This window comes from Quercus robur, chromosome 11, assembly GCF_932294415.1.
Source record: "Quercus robur chromosome 11, dhQueRobu3.1, whole genome shotgun sequence".
In the NCBI taxonomy this organism is placed as follows: domain Eukaryota; kingdom Viridiplantae; phylum Streptophyta; class Magnoliopsida; order Fagales; family Fagaceae; genus Quercus; species Quercus robur.
In genome coordinates, this window is record NC_065544.1 from 45,878,978 (window position 1) to 45,904,182 (window position 25,205).

At 31.6% G+C, this 25,205-nt stretch overlaps 1 protein-coding gene and 1 long non-coding RNA gene across 3 annotated transcripts in view; both read right to left on the bottom strand.

Moving 5' to 3' along the window:
* The window catches only part of LOC126705315 (diaminopimelate decarboxylase 2, chloroplastic-like), a 104,224-nt gene that overhangs the window by 8,568 nt on the left and 70,451 nt on the right, over positions 1-25,205 (bottom strand). The window contains exon 1 of one of the 2 annotated variants that reach the window (XM_050404215.1): positions 17,405-17,592. The exons of the other annotated variant lie outside the window; for it this stretch is intronic. Within the exon in view, the coding sequence (XP_050260172.1) occupies positions 17,405-17,577 (173 nt within the window). The 5' untranslated portion in view covers positions 17,578-17,592. Of the gene's footprint in view, positions 1-17,404; positions 17,593-25,205 lie in introns of those variants that run through there. 2 annotated transcript variants of the gene reach the window in all.
* Positions 13,620-17,393, bottom strand: LOC126705316 (uncharacterized). Its single transcript, XR_007648238.1, has 2 exons — positions 17,067-17,393; positions 13,620-13,906 (listed from the first exon to the last, which is right to left on the bottom strand). It is a non-coding gene; the product is annotated as an uncharacterized LOC126705316 (long non-coding RNA).

Genomic DNA, 25,205 nt, shown 5'->3' on the forward strand with positions numbered 1-25,205 from the left:
GCTCTGACTGTGAGAGAAAGAGACCACTTTTGGGTGGTTTTGAGGGATAAAGTTTGGATTTTGGAATACGAGTTTTGGTTAAGAGGGTTTTCAAAGGTTTTGGGAAGTGTTGGGGAGTAGGAGGATAATAAGTGTGTAGCTTTAGCTGCCATTGAAGAAGCTGCAGAAAGTTTGTCTGACAAATTTCACTTAAAGCTAGGGGTCTTAATATGTTAACACAAAACAAGAAGGCCCAGTTGGGGAATGCTAAGTCATACACGGGCCCACCACTTCACTAACAAAAAAAACAAAAATTTAAGAAGGGAAACAAAAACATAACATACAGATTGGGGAAGCGAAGAAAGAAAGAACAAAGAGAGAGAGAGAGAGAGAGAGAGAGAGGGAGAGAGAGCTGAGCTCTCAGTTGCGAAATTAAGCCCAACAATAACTTGAAGAATCTGGAGAACCGAGCAGACCAGGATACCGGAAGTAACGAGGGAGTTATCTAGGCCCGTTTGGCAACATTATTCTAATAACGTTGTTGTCCTAATAATGTTTTTTAAATACTGTGAAAAAATGTACGTGTGAAAAATTGTTTAGAAAATACCAATTGTGTTGTTTAAACAACACAACCAAGCAAGCCCTTAAAAACATGAGCGCAATGAGTCTTGATTAATGAATCTCTAAAATTAAATAAATAATTTTTTATTAATAAAATAAATTTCTATCTTTTATTTTGAAAAATGATTAATTAAAGTGAGAGAATTATTAAATTAACAAAATTTTCACGATATACCTTAGATGATAAGTTATTACTAGTTCTAATATGCATTCACCACTGAATTTTTTTTTTTTTACTAGTAACAGCAAGTAACAGCCTAGAACTTAGAATTTTTTATGAAATGTTATGAACATAACATTTCTCTTAAAGTTATTGAATCCGATTAATAGGTGTCTTTTTAGGGCATTTGTTAATTAACTATTTTAGAAAAGTTTTGATACAATTTTCATAGAATATATAAATAATTTATAATTAAGAAAAACATTATTTTTTTCATTTCCCCTAAAAAAGTTTTTAAAATTAACAAAATCCTTAATTCAATTAAATATATTTGTTTGTTTGTTTGTTTGTTCCCTATAATTGAGCATTTATTAATCTTTAACTTGTATTCTTAGCGTTAGGGCAATTATTAAGATAACCATTTGTTTTATAGTTAGTTGTTTACCATTGTTAATTTGTCTTTGTATGTGAATTTTTGTGATTGGAGACTTTTTAAAATTTTGGTTTTTTTGAAACTGAAAACTGGAATGTTTCGTTTGGATGGGTATAATAACTATGATGAGTATCCATTTGACCTAACCCCATTCCTTTCTTTTTTGTGTTTATGTGTTTGTTTCCAAAAAATAAAAAGGCATATAAACAAATTAAAAAATGTTGCAACTATATTTCTTATGTCTGTTTGGGAATTGCTTATTTCAGCTAGCTCATTTGCAACTAAAAAAACCAGTTTATTTCAAAAAAACTAAAAGGTAGATTATTTGAAATAAATTTTAAGACAAAAAAAAGAAAGAAAAAAAGAAAAAGCTAATTGGCAAAACACACTAAATTTGATCCACTTAATCTTCTTATTTTTTTTACTCAATCCTCTTGTTTGTTTTTTTAGGTAAAATTGTTAAGGGTTTCAATTGGGTTGTACACAATATTTTGGAGACTTTCTTAGAGGTGAGTGAAAAAGTTCACAACTAACTCAAAAATAAATAAAATAAAGGTGTAGAGATGAAAAGATTGAAACTAATATTAGTACGGAGTCCATGTGAAAACAATTGTAGGTTTTTATGGCAGTAGTTGTAAAACAGGGAATCTTACAGGGGTGGAGTCCACATCCTTACTCTAATTAGGTCAGTAGTTTTTCACAGGATTGTAGAGATCCTACAACTTCATCAACAGAGATGGAGTCCGCATCCTTGCTTTTAGTAATGGCAGTTATTTTGAGTTTATAGTCCTCAGTTAATAATCTAAGAATCTTCCTAACTATCTTAGGTTTAGGGTTGTCCATAGGTCGGGCGGGTTGGGTTTTTTCCCAACCTGCAACCAACTCGTACAAGATTGGGTGGGTAGTTTTTCAACCCGCAATCGACCTATAACAGTAACGGGTTTGTCGGTTTGGGTTGCTGGCGAGTGGTGGTCGATTTCGGGTGAACCCAATTATCACTAGAATGCTTTGAAACGCGGCGAAATCTTGCCAGATCCATCCAAGATCCCGTCGGATCCGGCGAGATTTCTAGCAAATTGTGATGAGAAATCATTGGTTCAGCCAGATCCGGTGTTTATTGTGCCAAAAATCGAAGGATTTAAGTGAAAAAGTGGTCAGAATTTGGAAAAAATTGCCGGAATCTGGAAAAATGTTCGGATTTTGAATGGACTTCGGTTCGGGTCGAGTTTCATGGGTTTTGAAATTAAAAACCGACAACCGACCCGCTAAGGTTGGGTTAGTGAGGTCGAAACCCGCATCCGACTGCCGGATTCGTCGGATCGGGTGGCAGTAGGTCGAACACCGGTAGGTCGGACAGGTTGGGCAGGTTGCCGATTTCTATGGACACCTCTACTTAGGTTGATCATAAATTTCACCCAAATTATATGTAGAATTAACAATATCATTTAGTTTTGCATAGAATTCATCAAAACTTTCATCCTTAGACATTTTAATGCTTTCAAACCTAGTTGTCAACTGCTGCAACTTGTTTATTTTAACTGTCTTTGTGCCTTCATGCACAGTTTGGAGAATTTTCCAAGTAGTATGAGCAACCTCAACATTTAAGATTTTCCTAAACTTCTCCATAGAAATAGCATTAAAAATAGCATTCATAGTTTTGCTATTAAAAGCGACTGCTTCTTTTTGGGACGTTGACCACTCACTAACAGGAGTAGCCGATTTCTCCCATCCGTATTCAATGAAGTTCCACACTCTCTCATCTATAGATTTCAAGAAGGCTTTCATCCTAACCTTCCAATAGGCATAGCTATTTCCATCAAAGTGTGGAGGGATTACAAGAGAGTAACCGTATTCCATGACAATAGGGGTCAAGGATAAACTCTTAGATCAAGAGATCTAACACAAGAGCTATCCTGCTCTGATACCACTTGTTAGGTTTTTAGACCTTTTGTCCCAATATGTTTAACCTAATATTAAGCCAAGTCGATTAACAAGTTTGTTATTCAAGTCTAGGTTAAACAATTATGAGCAACACAAATATAATGTAGAAAGTAAAGAACACAAAAATTTGATAACCCAAGAAAACCAAATCGGTAAAAAACTTGGGGAGGATTTGACCTAACTATTCTCAAGGTAAAAATAGATCCACTATGAAAGAATTGAATTTTTTTAAAGGACTTAGACCACTAACATCCTAATGCTACCTCATGTAGAAAACTTACTACCGCAACCACGTGACAGTTCCGAGTCCACGAACTACTTCTTTTCTTGAATCTGCAACAAACACAAGTTCTCCTACTTGTGACTTTGAGACTCCACTCAAAGGTTTTGTTGTTCCTTGAATGTTCTTTATGCAGCAACTGAAACAATTATCAAGTTCTTGATGTGAATCTTGACCTTGATAGCTCTATGTGTGTGTTTAAAGGTACAAACCTCTCAGATCTCACAAAAGACTCAACACACAACTCAACAAAGACCACTAAAACATAGTTAAGGTTTTTCCTTTTATACTATAGGTGTAACACTTAACCCTACACGTCATATGGGCTTGGGCTGCATTTGAAACTTTTGCAGAATTTTCTGGGCTGCGTTTCTCGATTGATAGAGCCATATTTTTGATCGATCGAGTCTTGCAGTTTTACACAATAAATTCCTGCAAAACACTCAATTCAAACTTACACTTAAACAAACTTTGAGCAAGCCTAAACCTAGACTCATTGTTTTGATCATGGTTTGCCAACATATACAAAATGAAGTTCTGATACATTTAGTTCCTATAGTCTTAGAACCTAACAATTTTAATGTATAGAATTGAAGAATAGAAGATATGATGTATGATGAATTGTAAAATGATGTGTTAAAATAATAAAGTAGTCTTTTTTATGTATTAAAATGATACATTTTTAGAACATTTGATGCTGATGGTCTTAGTACGGGGTCCATGTGAAAATAATGTTACTTTAATGACAATGTGTTATGTTAGCATTTGTTATAAAATAAAAAAATTGTCCTCATAAAGTGGGCCATATATATATATATATATTTAGCCCACTTTTTAAAGGAAAAATGATCACTCCATAGTTTAGGGGTATTTTTTGTAACGGGAAGGATATAAAGAGGCCACTTATTTGTTTAAGCCCAATAAATTCTCCTAAACCAAAACTTACTGACATTTAAAAAAAAAAAAAACCACGCCCAATGCCTACTAGTCAAATGTTTAAATCTTACTTCCTTTATCTTGTGTCTTATATAATATCATATGTAATATTATATAATAAAGGTTGGTCTTAGAAGTTGTGATTGCGCTAAGTTGCTATCTTGCTTAATTGCCATATTGTTGTCCCAAATTGCAACAATTTTTTTAGATAGAAACAACAACTTAATTATTCTTAACTACTTAACAAATCTTCATCTATTGCTGTATTGATTCTTTGGATAGAAACAAAAGTTTAATTGTTGATATCAACTTTTTTTTTCTTCACTGATTTTATTCTATTGTAATACTATAGACACCCCATTTTGTGACTCTCATTTATCTCGTTGCATCACATCACATCTTAGTGGTAAAACTGTAATTTTAGTTGTTTAATTTTTAATTGCTTTTCACAAAATCAATCTTGAAGTTACAACGATCAAGACAACAATTCATAAGCCTTAATTAGATCATCAGATTGAAAGATATTGTGCAATCATGTTTAACGATTACTGTGCATTTGCATAAATTAAATCCCGACTATGTGTAATTATGAACTCCTGATTTTAATTAGTCCGTTTTTAGTCCAAATTAGATTTAATGATGTATCATAACACTATTAGTTAATGATATGATTTATCATGAAGTTGCATGCATATAATTCAATCCAAGGGACAAAGCATTAATTGATTCCAATAATTTGGTTAAGATTGGTTAATGTAATGATTGATTTATATAATTAAATTAACTTAGAGTCAATTAGTTGAACTTGAGGATCAAGGAAGGTTTGGAAGAATTGAATTTCGAAGGAAATTAGAGCATTAAAGTGAATCAAGCTGAAAAGGACAAAAATGTTTTCCATCTTCTCATTTTCCTCCTTAACTAAACAAAAACATTTTCCATCCTCCACTTTTTCAACCCCCCCCCCCCCCCCCCAAACCAAACATACATGAGCGAATACTAACTATTTGTCCACTTTTCTATCATCTTATATTTTTCATCCAATCGTTAGATCATGGCCAACATTGGGGCACGGCCATACATGGGCTTGCCAGGGTTTATGTTTTTTATGCATTGGAAGAGGAATTTGAAAATGGCAATAGAGATTTATAAAAAATTTAAAAAAAAAAAAAAAAAAAGCCACTGTGATCCGTTGTTAAGGCCAGTAATTTAGAAATTGCAAGTCCTCATATGGGCGTCATAAAACTATTCATAAACATGCTTGTCATGCCAATTAGAGGCGTTAGTTCGGTTTCGGTTGGTTTTCTAAGTGTTGGCCAACCGAAACCGAAATTTTCAGTTTGTGAAATTCTCAACCGAAACTGACCGAAATAATTGAAAATCAATCAGTTTCGGTTGGATTTCGGTTTCAGTCGGTTTTTTCGGTTTCCTATTTTCTAAGAAAGCAAACAAAGAAAAAAAATTAACAAACCCAAAAAATATTAACAAACCCAAAAACTCCCTTTGCTTTCCAACCTTTTCTCACCACCCAAACACCAAGCACCAAGCAAAGTAGCAAACACAAAACCGAAAAAAAAAAAAGAAACAAAAAAAGAGAGAGAATGGCGAAGAAGCGTACTGGCGAAGCCAAACTCACAACCTTCTACTTGAAGAACAAAACCTAAACCACCAAGAACAAAAACCAAACACCCAGAAATCTTGAAACCCAAACACGAAGAACAAAACCCCAAATATATTAGACTTGAAGTGAGAGACAAATGCTGAAAATAGGATTAATAGGGTTATAAGGCAAACCCCAAAACGACGAAGTTTTGGTAATAAGGAGAGGAAAAATAAAAAGGCTATTACTAAGGGTTGAACTTGGGTTGACTGTAAAACCTGCGCGTGTCCTTGCCGCTAGGATACCAGAAACTTTGTTGAAATAATTTGTACAAATTATTATTTAATATATTTCGGTTCGGTTCGGTGTATTAGAATTTGCCACCGAAATTTTTGGTTTTTTATATAATAAAACTGAAACCGAACCGAACCGAACCGAAATTTTTGCATCGGTTCAGTCGGTTTGAAGCGGTTTTTTCGATTCGTCGGTTTTTTTTGCACACCCCTAATGCCAATAAACAACTTGATCTCATGGTAGCTATCCTGTTAGATTTTTGAACAAACAATGTTTAACCTGATTTTATAGCCAAATTATTAATTTACTCAATTATGCATGCCTTAGGTTAAACATAAATCAAACACATCATGCAGCATAAAATCTAAAAAACACAAGATATGATGACCCAAGAAAACCAATAAAACAAACTAGTTTTAAGGTAAAAAAAACCTAGGGGGACCAATCCCAAGAAGAACAATCCACTATTAAATAGGAATTTGCAGTCAAGAATATTTAATTCGTAGTAAACTTAACTATGATTATCAAACCTAGCTTTGAAACCCTCAGATGTCTTTGATATGGAACTGCTCCAACATGAACCTCCAATTCACACTTTGATCTTCACATAGACCTCTAGTCTATGACTCTAAGACAACACTTGAAGGTTTAGATCCCTAGCACCTTTGATGACTAGAATGAGGCAGCAACTTTTACAACACCAAATCTTGAGTTTCTTCAAAGAATAACACCAGTAGAAGATATGAGGGAGTTTTGGGTACAAAAACCTTAAACAGGAGGCACAAGAGGCACCCTTCTCTCTCTCTCTCTCTCTCTCTCTCTAAAAGCGCACTAGGGTTAGCTTATAATATCTTTTAAATACTACAACAAACAGATCACGATTTGAGTTTCAAATAGACAAGTTATGGGTTTTTTCACATTTGCTGATTCGTGATCTTCGATCGATTGAGAGGAATCGAACAACAATCGAGAGGAATTAAGAGGAATCGAGAGGAACAATTGCATCTTTCTTTATCCTGAACTTGAAAGTACACATTCTAACTCATCAAGACTTAGGGTATGTTTGGATAGAACTTATTTTGCTGAAACTGAAAACACTGTAGCAAAATAATTTTTAAATGTGTGAATAGTACCGTGAGACCCATTTTTAATAAAAAAGTTGTTAAAAAGTCATATTTGTGGGTCCGTGAACAGTGCACGGATGCACTGTTCATGGTTAAAAAGTCAACCTTTGCAGCTGAAAGAAAAAAAAGAAAGAAAGAAAGCTAAAACGTGCATTGCAGCAACATGGATGCAGCAAACGCGGATCCAAACCGCACCTTATTATTTGTTATGGTTTGCCAACACTAAAAACTCAAATTCTAACATATCCAATAAATTTCATTATGTCATATCACAATTTAAGGTTTTTATTTTTTATATTTTTAGTAACAACTCTTTATTTCAATATTTGTTGTCACAGTTTTTTAAAAACTCACTTCCTTTTAAGATCAGCTTATCAAACCTTGCTTATTAATATTAAAACGAGATTGCATGGGATTAACTTTTTTCACAGTTTTTTAAAAACTCACTTCCTTTTAAGATCAGCTTATCAAACCTTGCTTATTAATATTAAAACGAGATTGCATGGGATTAACTTTTTTAAAACAAATTGATGTCTTAAAACTTTGCTTAAGAATTAATGTCTTAAAATTAAATTAATATATTAAAGAAATCCATATACTCAATAAATTAAACTTCTCTTTTACATAGACGTAGATTTCATGTGCAGACCCATATGTAAAGCTCACTTTTATTTGTGAGAAAAGTGTAATATATCCTATGAAGTGAATAATTTCACATAATACTCTTAGGTAAACACAATAATTTTATGACCACAATCTTTACTACTCATTTTTTCACAATTATCCTATGTAAAAATGACAGACAACCATTCATTATTTGCCACATAAAATAGTTGTGGGAATCTTAAAAAAATGAAAATAAGAAGAAGAAGAAGAATAGTTGTTGGAATGAATGTGATTAATATTGTGGTCCTTGACTAACTTTTTTTTTCTTTCTAATTCTAAAAACAATTTAGATCTCCGTAATGGAATTGAACTTCTACAAATGCTTTTTCGAAAGCTCTCTTCTTTACAAATTTCTCAATTTGAGAGAGAGAGAGAGAGAGAGGACATTTAGATGATTACCCATGCTTTCTTAACTTGACCAAGACTTCTGTCTTGTACAACACGACACCATAGAAAAGAAAAAAAAGAACGGGGATGGTGCGTGATGATTCTTATCTTCCTAAAAGCACTAACATTTTGAGACAAAGGAGAACCAAACCAAAAACGTATCCAATATCATCGATTGGCTCCACTATTGCTTACAATGTGGTCAATTTAATAATCATACATTATCTATCCTTTTGTTAACTAATATTATCTCGGGGAAATGGCTTTTCTAATTTGCAAAGCATCAAGATTACAAAATAGGGTCCACAACAATTGACATTAAATTGACGTAATTTCATGAGATTGCGAGTAATTTTGAACTGACAAATGAACCAAACCCATAAATGTGAGAAAATTCTTAGGTACTTTTTTTTTTTTAGAGTATAATGAAATGATGCTCTCTCACCTCACATTTATAATAGTTCACCACAAATATGAGAGAAAAAAGTACCATTCACCATGTTTTGAGAATACCTAAGAAATACTCAATGTGTCGATTAAGGGTCACAATCACAACAAAGCATTCATAACATAATTTCTTCAACATGGTTTTGAAATTCAGACTATTTAAATAATCGAAAAATAGAAAGGTTCAAAATTTTTGAGGTCAAAACAAAGTTCAACCGAGATTAAACCATGATGTGTCATTTAATTTTTAATATATTTGGTACTTCAGTTGTCTTTATATTTATTAATTTTTCATTTCTTACTAACAAAATGTGTGAAGCCCAATGGTTTGCATGCTGGAAGAAGGGATAAAGTTTCTCTATAAATTAGTTTGGATAGAAACCCTTCAAAATCCTCATGAAATCCTACTGTTAGACTTTGAAAATTCATTTCCAATAAAGATATATAACAAAGAATTTGAAGGTTAAATTTTTTTCCCAAAAGAAAGAAATAAAAGAAGGCGATGCAAGTTGACGAGTGGCCACATCATATGATTATGATTTTGAATATGTTTCAATTTTCAATTCTATGCATCCGGATTTTAATTACTAGAATATGCAACATAAAACAAAAAATTACAGTCATCAGTCAATGCGTTCAGTAGGCTATCACAACGAAATATTATTATTATTCAAAGTAGCTTTCCCTATTATTGACAAAATTATAATAATTCAAAGTAGCTTTCAGATAGTTGTCAAATCGTGAATCAAATTTTTTTTTTTAGTATCGTGGATCATATCGAATCGTGTATCGTAAGATACACAAATACCTAATAAAATTATAAAATAATTATAGATATACATATATATAAAATGTATATTCATTATAAATTCAAAATATATTCAACTAATGGCCAATTTAACCATTACTTATGTAATAAAATTTAACAAAGCTAACTAAATAAATCAAATTAACTTATATTTATAACATGCACATTTAAATTTATTAAACTCAAAAGTAATACATGATATATGAACCAAAATAATAATATCTTTTCATCATCTTGGCTAATCAACTCCATCTAAGTCAATGGTATTATCATGTTTGCATCTTGCAAAATTATTTTTTTCATAGACATTTTCTTTATTATTATCAACATTTACTTTTTTTTTTTTGGTTTTTTTATTCTAATAATTTTTTCTTTGTATTTTTTCTTGGCATTCTAGCTTTTTAGACTCAAAATAATAATAACAAAATAAAAAATAATTATATTTTCATTTAATACATTACATAGCTTGGCTGTGTTCTCAAAATTTTAAGTACTGTAGCATGACAACAAGTGACAATTACTTCTTCTTCTTCTTTTTTTAATACTTTGACAATTACTCCTTGTTGAAACTTGAAACAAAGCAATTAACAAACCCCCAAATCTAATTATTGATTTTTTTTTTCTTTTTTTGTCAGAACTTTGAGTGAAAAATGGGTTTCATTGCTAGATTACTGTTCATTTTTGGGCTCTTGGGCCGAGGCCTCCAACCCATGAGGCCTGAACTCCAAAATCATGGACCACAATTATCCGCTAATTCTTTTGGTGCAAGTAATATAGGAACCGTATGCACTATTCGGGTACGATACAAATATGAATACAATACAATACAATGTAGGGCTATAAATGAGTTGAGCTTTGTCGAGTAGTGAATGTTCAAGCTCGGCTTGATAGTAAAAGTAGAATATTCAAACTTGGCTTGAACTTGATATGAGCCTAAAAATAATGTTCAACCTTGAGCTTGTTATAAAGTATTAAAGCTTGAGCTCAGCTTGGCTCGGCTTGGTTCATTAGTCAAGCCAAGCTCGAGCTCAATATCAAGTCTAAACTCAAGTTCAATATCATGTTTTTAAGCTTGAGATCCAAAACAAGTATATTATCAAGCCTATATCAAGTTTATTATCTATAGCCTATTTGCTTCAGATGAGCAGTCTCAACTTATAATTAATTAAAGTCTTAGAAGGATATGAGTTTACTTGTCAAGCTCATATCAATTTTATTACCAAACTCATAAATTAGTTTAGGCTCAACTTGTTTTGTTACTTTTGTATCAAGCCTTGGTGTTCACAAGCTTGTTCATGAACAATATTTTTTACTCAGGCTCGGCTCATTTATTAAATAAGCCTAAAACTAAAGTTTAAGCTTGGCTTGTTTATAAACAAACAAACATGAACGAGTTTTTAATCGAGCCAAGTCCGACCTATTTATGAACGGCTTGGTTCATTTACAGTCCTAGTACGATGATATGGCAGTTTTTGAAATAATAAGATATGGGCATGGTGGAGATATATATATTAATTAATTATTAAATATATTTTATTTATATTGTTAAGAAATTTTTTTTATATAATGGTAAAACATATATAAATTTAAGAGTAATAGTAGATAATAAAATGAATACATAACTATTAAATGATGTCAGAATCCTCTACTGATCTTGCACTGGGAAGTGAAGTGAAGCCTTAATTACCTTTTGTCATCCATTTTAATCCTAGGCTAAGACTCTAAATTAGTCACAAAAATAAAATTGTTCACAATGAAACCCTACAAATTTCTCAAAAATGTTGAAAATATTATAATTCTCAGAACATAAGGCCTTATTTGGATTTTTTTTTTTTATCACTCATCACTTCTCACTCAATTTTTGTCACTCGTCATTCATCACTCATCACTTAAAATACCCCAATTTCCTATACCCACTCGTTTGGCACACGTTTTCAATTTCTCATCACTCAATTTTTTTCTACTTTTGGTGGGACCCATACCTGAGCAACATGTCAGGCATTCCTGTTAGCATACCCGCCTTACACCATTTCATCACACCATTTCCTCCGAAAACCAAAGACTTCAACCCAGGCATTTCGTTTTTTTTTTTTTTTCCCCCTTCAACCCCCAATACCCACAACAACCACTTCAGTTCTGAGCTTGAAGCTCAAACCCACAAAATCCATTAGCATCCTTGAAGCACCCAGAAAATTCACAAACCCACAACAACCAATTTGTTGCCCCAATCGTTGAATTTTTTTTTTTTTTTTTATGGGTCTGAGATGAGAAAGGCGAAAAGGAAGAAAAAAAAAAAAAAAGAAGAAAGATTGGACCTACAACGATCTCCAACAGTGGCACCATTTATGGGTTCTGTGATGAAGAACCAAAAAAAAAAAAGGAGAAAAAGAAAGAAAGAACAGTGCAGTGTAGACCAGAGAAAGTGAAAGAAGAAGAAGAAAGAAAGAATAGTGCAGCGTAGACCAAAGAAAGAAGGGAGAAAAATGAAAATGTTTGTGGAGAAGAAAGCAGTTAAAGAGGCATCAAAAGCAGAGCTCACGTGTGTTGCACTGACAATGGGTCCATGCATGTGGGTGTAAGTACAAAAATGTCATTGAAAACTGAATTTTGGAAATTGAAAACACATTTTGAAAACACCTAAAATGTGTTTTCAGTTTCCATAACTCATCACTCAAAAATAAAAAAATTGAGTGATGGAAACAAAAACTGGAAACATAGTTATGAAAATCCAAATGAACTTCTCAGCCATAGGTACCACCATTTTTGAGTTATGAGTTATGGAAATCAAAAATCCAAACAGCCCTAAACCTTTTTAGTATACAAAAAGAGAATTTATTGGAGAGGTTTGGGGGATGTAGCTGCATGCTATAATATACTTACGGCCTCTAGATCCGAGTTTAAAACAGAGCTACTATACAATGTAGTAAAAAAAAAATACACGGATATGTGCTTATATAGGCATGCATTCTACACTTTGGTGCACTATAAAAATCCACAGAACAACTTTTATCATATATCTATTGATTAATATCATAGGCTATTGAAAAGAAATTAGAAAACTTAGTCTTCTCAAGTGAGAAGCACTTAACTCGCATTTTGCAAATACTTATCCAAAACATCCTAACAAAAGAGTTTGTTTCACTTATAGACACATTATGTGCCACAAAATCTGTAATCACAATTATAGCAGAAATTTTTCTTGATGGGTAATATACAAGTCACAACACACACAGGATTGCGCCATTGACCACACCCTGCATCCTTTGATTTGGGGAGAGTAGATGCCATTTGGTACAAGGACCATTTGTGTCAAAGTTAATTTATATCTGACTAAGATTGGATTTGCATATAAATCAAGAAATTCAAGGGAGGCACAGTAGATGGTGAAGACCACACTATAAATTAAAACACTTTTCCTTCGAGTCCTAAATGTGTTTACATTCTTTGGTTATTGCAAATACAATAACCTTTTTTGCACTCATCATTCTAAGATCAAGTTTGAGAATAAAAATTTGCATCCCACACTTGACACAAGTGTATGGTGCAAGCAAATGCCACCCATGTATCAAGATATCCATCTTTCTTTGAGTGAATTATTAGCTATGCAGACATAAATTTTCATGCTTCATAAACGCCTAAAAACAAAACTTAGAGATATGACCCTAACAGTATCAATTAGATCTCTGCGTGTGGGAATTACAGCACCAGCACGATATGTTGGATTTTTGTGGAGCCTAATTGTGTTTGATTTGGTTAACGACCCGATCCGACCCGAATAATGTTGCGTGATTTTTTAATGGGATATTTTATAAGGTTTAGTCCATGGCTAGATAACAAGATAACAAAATGAAGAGGAGAAGAATATTTCTACAGAAATAGCCAATGGCTTGCAAAACAGCATCAGACAACTAATCACTCAAATACAAAAGTAAAAAAAAAAAAAAAAAAATCAAATCTTGAGTTAGTCATGTGAACAGTGATAAGTAATAGCCATCATACACTGAAAGAATGTAATAACTATCATACCATGGCTATAAACTGTAATTACATGAAAGAAATGAAAGGATATGATTGTTAAAATACATTGGTGATGGTGGACCCAAGATGGCAATGAGCTCCCACAAGCTTCAGCTCGTTAGGAATGTGCCTTTACAGCATCCAAGAACCATTGCAGCTTCTCATTTCTAATACCAAATTTGGAGTTCTTGTTCCAGTGGCAACATAAGGATGGGGCTAAGAAAAGTAAAGACACGTTAGTAAGATAAAATTTCAGCAGAAAATGTATACCAACTTAACAATGCAGATGAAAAAGATAGTGGGGCCAGGCCGATAGTGTAGAAATGGGATACCTTGGTACTAAGGTAGTTGAGAATGTGTGATGCAATGTGGCAGTATAGATAAGAATAACAAAGGGGCGTTAGGTTTGCGGTGTGAATCACATCAGGTGATATCAACGTAATATAAACATTATGATGTTTAATTCAATTTGTCGTTTACATGATTATAATAATCTAAGATCACAAAATATTTCACATCACCTTAATCTTAATAAATTTTACTTATTATAATATCTTCAAACCCTAGCCTCTCTCTCCTCAAAACCCTAACTGCTAGAGAACTAAAGCTTAACCAAATCTTTGACCGTATGAACTCTCTGAAACCCTAGCCATTTCGATCGTTCTCTGGCCTAGAGCTCCTCACACTACAAAAAACTCCAACGAACTAACAACTGAGTCCACCACTTTGCTGAAGACTTGGAAAATCCATACCAAAGAGCAAGATTGGCCGTATTTGTAGTTCTCTAACAATGGTTTGACTTGGTAGCGAGCTTTTTAAGTTCAGAGATCGTGGTGGAGATGTTATTGAGGTGGGATCTGAGTTGAGTGAGATCGGTGAGTTGAGACTGGCTAGCTGGTATTGATGAAGGCGATTTGAATTTGGTGTTAAACAATGGAGAAAGATTGAAGTTTTGTTTTTTGTGGATTTGAGCTGTAGTGTGTCTTCATGGAGTTTTAGAGATTGAAAGGTTCATAGTTTTGCTTATTTTTGGTAGTACTAAGTGTTTGGATGATGATAAAAAAGAAAGTTGTCTTATTTTATGTGAATTTGAGTTGTTTAATTGGTTGATGAGAAAGTGAAGGAAAGTAAAATAAAATTTGTTTATTTATTTTGTGGTTTTTTATTGATTTAAAAAAAATTTATTTCAAAAGGATATTTTTGAAAATTCATTGTAAAAAAGCACAATTACATTCTTGGGATGTTCTTCATGGAGTTTTAGAGATTGAAAGGTTCATAATTTTGCTTATTTTTGGTAGTACTAAGTGTTTGGATGATGATAAAAAAGAAAGTTGTCTTATTTTATGTGAATTTGAGTTGTTTAATTAGTTGGTGAGAAAGTGAAGGAAAGTAAAATAAATTTTGTTTATTTATTTTGTGGTTTTTTATTGATTTTTTTTTAATTATTTCAAAAGGATATTTTTTGAAAATTCATTGTTAAAAAGCACAATTACATTCTTGGGATGTTATGGGAATATAGGAATATAACTAATAATGGACCAAACATTATAGTGTCATATTCTTGTAATGAGATTCCATGAATCTAATATTACATGAGTGTAACGTTATGCGAAACCAAAAAAAAATACCCCCTTAATGTGGTGTAATAAAGGTAGTGCAAAAAAAAAAAAAAAAATGTTAGTGTTGATGAGTAGGCATTTAGGGGTGGTGTTACATGGTCTTCAATGAACCCCTTGACTTAAGTTTTATATACATATACATACATATATATATATATATATATATTTATATTGTTTTTGCACATCTTGGATTAAATCTTGCACACCTTTATCACAAATCAGTCCAATCCAAAACAACATAAAACAATAACACATCTCTCTCTCTCTCTCTCTCACATAAATTTTATCTCACCTCTCTTCTCTATTGTATTATCTTAGTATCTTTAACTTTATGAGTAAAGAATGAGTGTTTGTCAGTTGTTAGTGTCTCTCTCATTATTATAAATTGATATATATATATTATGTGTGAGTGTGTCTAATACAAATTGTGTGTGTTATTTATTTATTTATTTGTTATAATGTTATATATGTAAATATGTGCATGTATAGTATAAATAAAATATAATTTAATAATGAGGAAATATAGAGGGTTTGTTATATGTGTGTGTTTTATTATCATGTTATAATAACTTTTTGTTATAAAGTTAGTAATTTAATTAAAAAAATTGCAAAGTTAGTGATTGTTCAAGTATTTGATTGGTTAAGTAAACACTAATGTATTATTTATGTATGAGTGAGTATGGTTGTGTGGGTCAAAAATTAATACAGTAATAATGGTCAAGTTTTGTTATTTAATTTAAAATATTTGTATTAAAACAATGACAAATAGATAATGAAAATTGCATAAAAATAAAAATGTTATACAAACTTAACAAAATAAAATGGTCACATATACCGACATTGACAATAAATAATAACAATGGACAATAAACTATTATGTAACGATTTTAAAATATAAAAATTCGTAGAAGGAAATTTTAAAATTCCACATATTTGCCTCTGTTTTTGTCAATAACTTGATATATTTAAGTTCTTTTTTTATTAAATTTTGTTTAATTTCAATTTTTTAATGACCCCCTAAAAAAAATTCCTACAATCACTACTGCAGGCATTGGTTATAAATAGAGTGGTTAAGTTGTTATCTGTCAAATGTTTAGTGCATGAGAAGCCCACAAATCAAGAGCACTTGTAAAATTTTAGGGTAAAACTTATTATACACTATTGTGTTTTCACACATACACTAAAATTGTGAGTTTAATTCACATTTTCAATTTTGATATCATGAGTTAGATTAAAACGTAATTGATTCCATATTTTTTTAAAGACAAATAGTTACTAGGAAAAAAGAGTGAATTTTGAAAATAGCCTTGCTCCTTTGTTATACATGATTTAAAGTTTGAAGCAAATGGACTGTGGAACAAGTTGAAATTACATATATCAAGTACCTTTCACTTATATTAAAAATTGATTAGTGTCTTATTCTGATGATTATAAAAAGTACAATCATAAATAAAATAAAAAAGAGAGAAAAGTACCCTCCTATCGATCTGAGATTGTTAGCTCAAGAATAATAGTGAATAAGGGCTGATTCAGATTGTTTAAAAACTTAAAAAGTGTTTTTAAGTTACAAAACTAATGTAAAGAACTCCACTGCCGAGTGCCGACTTGGATGATTTCAGTCAATCAGGAAAGATTTTTAAGCAGTCGATTTAAATTCTGTAAAAACTGCTCTCTTGAGTCTCTACTACTACCACCTTACAGGCTTTACACACTACACAATCCATAACAATATGTATTACAATCTGACTATTACAAACCTGAGGATCCACGTCTGGGTTGATCATGATCTGAAGTAAAACATTAACCTTTTGCCAGAAATTCTTGCAGCTGCTACAATATTTTCCAAGTCAGATTCACTATCAGCATGAACAAAGACACAATTAAGCACAACACCAAATCACGCTGAAGCTAACACCATTACTAGTGAAGCACTTAAATATCAACAACATTCAAATACTTATTTCTGTAACATTTCCTAACGTATAATATATTTCATTTCATACTATTAAAAAAGAGTGATAATACAAGAAAGAAAAACAAAGCAGACCCAGAAGCATATTCAGAAATAAGCACAAGTGGGTGCAGATGATTATACTTAGTGGGATCAAACCCTGCATGAAGAGCAAGCCTCAGCTCATTTCCACTGACAAGCACATCATCACAACCAAGCTGCATCAAAATCTCCAAGTTGCCGTAGGCCTTAATAGCATACCCAATAATAGAGTCAGACCCTCCAATTAATAATGCCTGGTTATAACTTAATAGCATACCCAATTATTGGAGGGTCTGAGCTCTATTATTGGGTATGCTATTAAGGCCAGAGACAACTTCTGACACTTTAAGGTCCTTACAGTGAAGAAACCCATCTGAGGATTTGGTGAAACAATGGTGAAAAGAGGTGTTTGGTTTAGGGTTTTGGGAGAGAATGGCTCTGAGAGAAAGGAGCGGCTTTGGCCGGTTTTGAGGGTAAAGTTGTGATTTTGGAATGTGAGTTTTGGTCACGAGAGTGTTTTAGGCTATGTTTGGTTGGAAAGAAGGATTGAGAAGAGAAAAGAAAAAAAAAAAGGGTTGGAGGGTAAGGTTTTCTCTCCATATATATGTCTTTTTGCTCCCCTTTTATTCTTTTTAACCAAACATAACCTAAGGTTTTGGGAAGGATTGGAGGGTAGGAGAAGAAGAAGTGTGTAGCTGTAGTCGCCAGTGAAGAAGAAGAAGAAGCTTTTTCCGAAAGTATGCATAATCTCTTTGGTTTATATGTAGAGGGGCAGCCTCTCAGGTAATCACAAGTGTTGATTAATGAAATAAATTTCTACCTTTTATTTAAAAAAATTGATTAATTAAATCAAATAGATTTTATTGTTTGTTGGTCTAGGTTTATTAATTTGTTTATTTGTTTGTTGTTAATTGTTTGTTATTGTATATTTGCATGTCTTTGTGTGTGATTGGAGGCCTTTTTGAAATTTTGGTTTTTTTGGAATTATAATCTGGAATTTTCACGTTTGACCTAATCAAGATTTGGAGGCTTTATAATTATAATGACTATGATGAGGATCACTTTGACCCAGCCACCAAGTATTATTGAATTTGATCCACCTAATCTTATTTTTTTATACATCAATCTTCTTTTTGGCTTGGATTATTTATTCAATCTTCTTGTTTATTTAAGGATTTTAATTGGGTTGGATTACTTTTAAAACTATCTTGGAGACTTTTTTAGAGGTGGGTGAAAGAGTGCTCAACTTTCCTCTAAAAACCAAAAAAAAAAAAAAAAAAAAAAAAAAAAAAAAAAAACAAATAGGTGTTAGAGACACAAAATTTTGCACAATTTTTAAAGAGAGATGCTACGTTTACAACCAGTAACAACTTGAAACTAACATTAAGATTACTTTTTTGCTCTAACAATAACAACCAGTAACAACTTGCCACTTAGGATTTGTTATAAAAATGTTGTAGACATATCATTTCTCATTTTTTAATACTCCCTCCGTCCCATTTTGTTTGTCCTCTATTCCATTTTGGAATGTCCCAAAATATTGTCCTGTTTCTAAAAATAAAAGTTATTAATTTACTAATGTTTCTATTATACCCCTATTTTATTAATAATTCAAATTTTTGATAAATTTATTTAAGGGTAGTTTTGGAAACTTATACATTTTTAAAATGTAGACAAGACAATAAATGATGTTCCCTTAAAAAATTTGATTTTTCAAACAGGACAAACAAAGTGGGACGGAAGGAGTATATTGCTAATAAAAGTGATATCAGGAAATCTATCGAAAAATAATGACACTCCAACTAGTATTTATTATGTTAATAGTTGTAAAAAAATTGCTGTTTTAACATTTCCATTTATATATATTGGTTCAGCTTGCCTCCAATAGCAATTTCACCGGACATCTCCTTTTTATTTTAACTAGAATGTAACCTATGCTTATATACGGGAATGTTCAATTGTAGTAATACTATTAATGTTAAGCTTGAATAATTTTTTTTGAGAAAAAAAAAAAAAAAAAGCTTGAATAATTAAAATATTAGTTTGACCAAGGCTTTTGTATTTTGGAGTAATTGTGTTCTATAATGCAATTCGGGGCAGAGCTGTGTGTACCATTGGGCTCCCCCAAATTTTTTTTTTTTTTTTTTTTTTTTTTTTTTTTTTTTTTTTTTATATAAAAAATACTGTAGACTAAGTAAAACTAATGCCCCAATTTCGTCTTTTCATGAGCTGGCCACTCCATCACAAGACTTGGCCCCCCAACTTGTCTTTGCCCCTTAGTTTTTTATATGATTGCATCTTTTGCCCATTAGTCTTTCCCAATCGTCTTTTTAACATGTCAGACACCCATATTTTTAATAGCTTCTTTAGTTGAATTTTTTTCAAAATACTCTATAACTTTTACCTTCCAATCACTCAAAACCCGTTTATCACTTAGTAATCTCACATTCTCTTCAATTTCACTTCATTAGAACTCCTCCTTAACAAAACATATCCTAAGAAAAAAAAAATCTACCTCAAAACATGAAGTTATGTGAACTTTGAGAGGTACACAATTATTGTTTTGCCTTTTCATTTCTATTATAGTTCAATCTCTATTTACTAATCTTATGATTATGGTTTATATGGTTTTCTTATTAAGTTAAATTTATATATTTAAGAGGTACAAAAGTCTTGAATTTAATTTTTCATGATAGTAATCTTTTGTTTCATGGCTGCTAACAGTTATTTTGTTATATTTAATTTCTATTAATATTATTTATTCTTGCAATGTAGTCTAATTTTATTATATACTTATATTTTATTTCTATGAATCTTATGGACTTATAACTATTTAAAGGAATAAAAGAAACTCAAGGGGGGAAAATAAGACCTTAAGATGATGAATTGGTTGTTTAGTTTTATTATTTTGGGTACTAAAAAGAATTACATTTATTAAAAACTTCCAACAAATATTTTTGCACTATTATAGGTACTTCCAAATTAATTGAAAAACTTTTTTTTGAAAATTAATGCATGTTATATGTGTGTGTGTGTGTGTGTGTGTGTGTGTGTGTGTGTGTGTGTGTGTGTGTGAGAGAGAGAGAGAGAGAATTTATAGACGGCTAATTTTTAGTTATAGCTAGATAAATAATAATAAAAAAAAAAAAAGTGATATTAGTAATGGATGCGAGCTTAAAAGATAACTAGTAAAAGCTAATATGACAGTTTTGTCTCCTCCAAAGTAAAATTTTTAGCTCCACCCCTGAATACAATGTTAAATAAATATCGAAAAATGTATGCTTGTGAAATTATTGTTTTCATCATTGTGATACATATTTAAGACATCATTAGCTAATTAGTTAAAAATGGACATATAAAAAATAGCATATAAACATAGAAGTAAAGGACTTCTTAACCTATTACACAATATATATTCTTTGTAAGGACAATGGGCCCAAAAATATATGTTAGGCTTTGGCCTTGTCCAAGAAGGCTCAGTGGTCGGAGGATAGATCAATAATAAGGAGGATGTAAGACTTTGAACTTCATGAGCCAGCTATGACGATAAAGGTAGGTTGAGGAGGAGTACTTTCTCAGCTAAACAAAGAAGGGCTCGGAAGGTGTGTTCTATTATCCAGAGTGACGTTCCAGGAAGTTCTATTGATGAGGATATGTTTTGTAAACGTACAGGACAAATGGGAGCTGAGAAATATCTAAAGGAAAACTGCACTATTATAGGTACTTCCAAATTAATTGAAAAACTATTTTTTGAAAATTAATGCATGTTATGTGTGTGTGTGTGTGTGTGTGTGTGTGTGAGAGAGAGAGAGAGAGAGAGAGAGAGAGAATTTACAGATGGCTAATTTTTAGTTATAGCTAGATAAATAATAATAATAAAAAGTGATATTAGTAGTGGATGCGAGCTTAAAAGATAACTAGTAAAAGCTAATATGACAGTTTTGTCTCCTCCAAAGTAAAATTTTTAGCTCCACCCCTGAATACAATGTCAAATAAATATTGAAAAATGTATGCTTGTGAAATTATTGTTTTCATCATTGTGATACATATTTAAGACATCATTAGCTAATTAGTTAAAAAGGGACATATAAAAAATAGCATATAAACATAGAAGTAAAGAACTTCTTAACCTGTTACACAATATATATTCTTTGTAGGGACAATGGGCCCAAAAATATATGTTGGGCCTCGGCCTTGTCTGAGGAGGCTCAATGATCAGAGGATAGATCAATAATAAGGAGGATGTAAGACTTTGAACTTCACGAGCCAACTATGACGGTAAAGGTAGGCCGAGGAGGAGTACCTCCTCAGTTAAACGAAGAAGGGGTTAGAGAGAGAGAGAGAGAGAGAGAATTTATAGATGACTAATTTTTAGTTATAGCTAGATAAATAATAATAATAATAATAAAAAGTGATATTAGTAGTGGATGTGAGCTTAAAAGATAACTAGTAAAAGCTAATATGACAGTTTTGTCTCCTCCAAAGTAAAATTTTTAGCTCCACCCCTGAATACAATGTCAAATAAATATTGAAAAATGTATGCTTGTGAAATTATTGTTTTCATCATTATGATACATATTTAAGACATCATTAGCTAATTAGTTAAAAATGGACATATAAAAAATAGCATATAAACATAGAAGTAAAGAACTTCTTAACCTGTTACACAATATATATTCTTTGTAGGGACAATGGGCCCAAAAATATATGTTGGGCCTTGGCCTTGTCTGAGGAGGCTCAATGATCAGAGGATAGATTAATAATAAGGAGGATGTAAGACTTTGAACTTCACGAGCCAACTATGACGGTAAAGGTAGGCCGAGGAGGAGTACCTCCTCAGCTAAACGAAGAAGGGGTTAGAAGGTGTGTTCTGTTATCCAGAATGACATTCCAAGAAGTTCTATTGATGAGGATATATTTTGTAAACGTATAGGACAAATGGGAGTTGGGAAATATTTAAGGGAAAGCTGCTACCACCGCATTGAATACTCTGCACCTAACCAACTGGCCCTATTTATGTGGAGAAGACCCCTAAACAGTACTGTCTTGGTTGCCTCAACTCACAGAGGGCCTGTGAGGATGTCCGATGGGACAAGCACTCAAGTAGTGGCCTGAACGATTAACAGGTGGAGGGCCAAGATCATTCAAAGGGAGCTATATAATGTAAGAGACCCTCCATGGAGAATGAATCGGAAAATTAAGAGAAAAACACTGTAACAATCAAGAATTGAACTTGTAATCAAACTTGAGATAAATATATAAGAACTGATCTCCTTGGACTGTGTCAATGACGATTTTATTTAGAATAAACCAGTCTATCTTCATTCACTTGTCATCTGAATCCACTTTACTTGTTGTCTGATTCATTAAAACCCAGTTTCTCCAACCCACTCTTTACAATTTCATTATATTGGGCTTTTTGAGCCTAAACTCATTTATCCTTTGGGCTAGGGACTCAAATTGCGTCCTTACATTCTTAATTAACTATATTTAACCTTAAAAAATTCTATTTTTTTATTCTATTTTGTAAATCGATTTTACATATTTCTATCAACTATATTTAATTGGTGAAATATTATTGAAAATAATTATAAATTACATTCAAAAACCAAATATTTTTGAACTTTCAACAAATATCACAAATTATTATCCCCTTCTCCTTCCCAACAATCGCCCTTATATTTTATTTTTTTATTTATTTTTAAGAAGGAATATTGCTCTTAAAATAAATTTCATTAGCCAATCATCCGTGAAATTCAAATATGTAGTTCAAAATCAACCAAATATATTAGCAAAAAGAAAACAAAAACAAAAGCCATTTTAGTGACAACCCTCATTCTCTAATATCACAGTTTAAAACATCATTAACAACAAGAGATCCCTCTATGTAGCAATAATATATGTACTCAAAAGATAAATATTTGGCTCCTAAGATAGGTTTACATTCGCAAAGAACCATAAATATTAGAGAATGGGAATGGGAAACTATAGCCACGTTTTAAAAACGCAGTTATAGAACTTTTTTTTTTTTGTAGTGAACGAGAAAGTATATATTTTTATATTCCTTTGTGTTTTAGCAAGCAAGCAAGTAAATAAAATGCTATTGAAACATAAATAAACTAATAAAAAAAACACCATTAACAGTGCACACACCCAACGCATATTATTACATAACCACAAAACCTTTTTAACCTCTATGTTTTCTCACAACCGAACAAAGCTTTGCCAAAATTTCATTAGTCAAGTGGAAGTGACACTTCAGAATATGTCTTGTTCTCTGGTTCACTTTTTATTGGGAGAAGACCCCATCAAATACAAATACCAGGATAGGTTTAACACTATAACGTCAGAGCAGACTCACTCTCTGCATACAATATTCAAAGCGCCTGAAAGATTAGATACAAAATGCACATGTATTACGTATGATTGATCTTCAAACATTAAACTGTCTTTTAGTCTTCTCCTTTTTCCTCTCTTTTTTTTCCTTCAAAAATCTACAAATCAAGATATTAAAAAGAAATATACAGATTCATGTAAAAAAATGGGGGGTCTGTTTAGTGAGTGAGTTTAAACTCACATTTTCACATTTTAAACAACATTACACACATTTCTACACACTTTTTCACCTACACATATTTCCAAAAACTTCAAACAACAATTCTCAAACTACTCTACCAAACTTTAAACACCACAAAAATGAAACTCATATATACAACCAACCATAGCTTTATAAGTCAACACAAAAATGAATAAAAGAATTAAGACCACACCACCACAACAAACTCATTCATACATTAAAAAAATCCAACTAAACAATTCCAATACCATAGATCAGAGGAAAAAATAAAAGAAAAAAGTCACTTCAAAGGCAATTTTTTATTCTGCTTGTAATTGGGCGGCTTCTACGTAGGTTGAGAGAAACCAATTGGAAATATATATATATATATATATATATATATATATATATATAAAGAGATGGGTTCAAGTTACACCTGGTGTAACTCTTTAGAGTTATACATTTTTTAAACTATTGGATTTAAGTAGATCTAACATTAAAAAAAGACACTCATTAATGCTAATATTCTGATTAGGATCTCATTAATTATCTCTTATTTATTGCATTCCATACCTATCTAAAAAAACACAAAAAAGTATAGGTCTTTCTATATTTTTTTTTTTCCACCGTTTCTCAACACAAAAAAAAAAAAATCCAAAATAATATATATATATATATATATATATATATTGATATATATTTATATTTATATTATACCAAAATAATAAGTATGTTAATAGTCCATTGGCACATGCAGGATGCAGAAAAAGGCCACCTTGGTGCTGCAATAATTCATTATACAATCCTTTAAAAGTTGGGAACCACACCCTTGGTTCAACTGCAATAGTTCCACCATGAATCTAAGATTACTTGGTGATTGAAATTACTATTGAGTGCTGACTTTTCTCCAAAAAAAAAAAAAAAATTATAAGGAGTAGTCTTCAATTTGGAAGTTTTTAACAAATTCGGTAGAACAAACTATATCAAGTAGCTTAATCAATTAAAAATTGAAACCGTCTTCTTCTTCTTCTTCTTTTATTTTTATATTTTTATAATTGTTTATAAAGAATTAAACCTAAAAATAAAATTCACAAATTATCCTAACCCTAAACTTGCCACAAATGCAAAAAACATGTCCTATATATGTCACTCATTATGCATATTTCATTCTTTATAATTATACGATCTTTTTTATTTTTATTTTTATTTTCTCACTAGAAATACATAGATTTCAAGTATATTGGTTGAAGAATTAATATGAATATTGTTTTCTTTGGGAACTAATATTATGAAGTTGTCAAGAACTTAGAGATTAGATTATATGGTTTGATGATATATGCTTTGCTT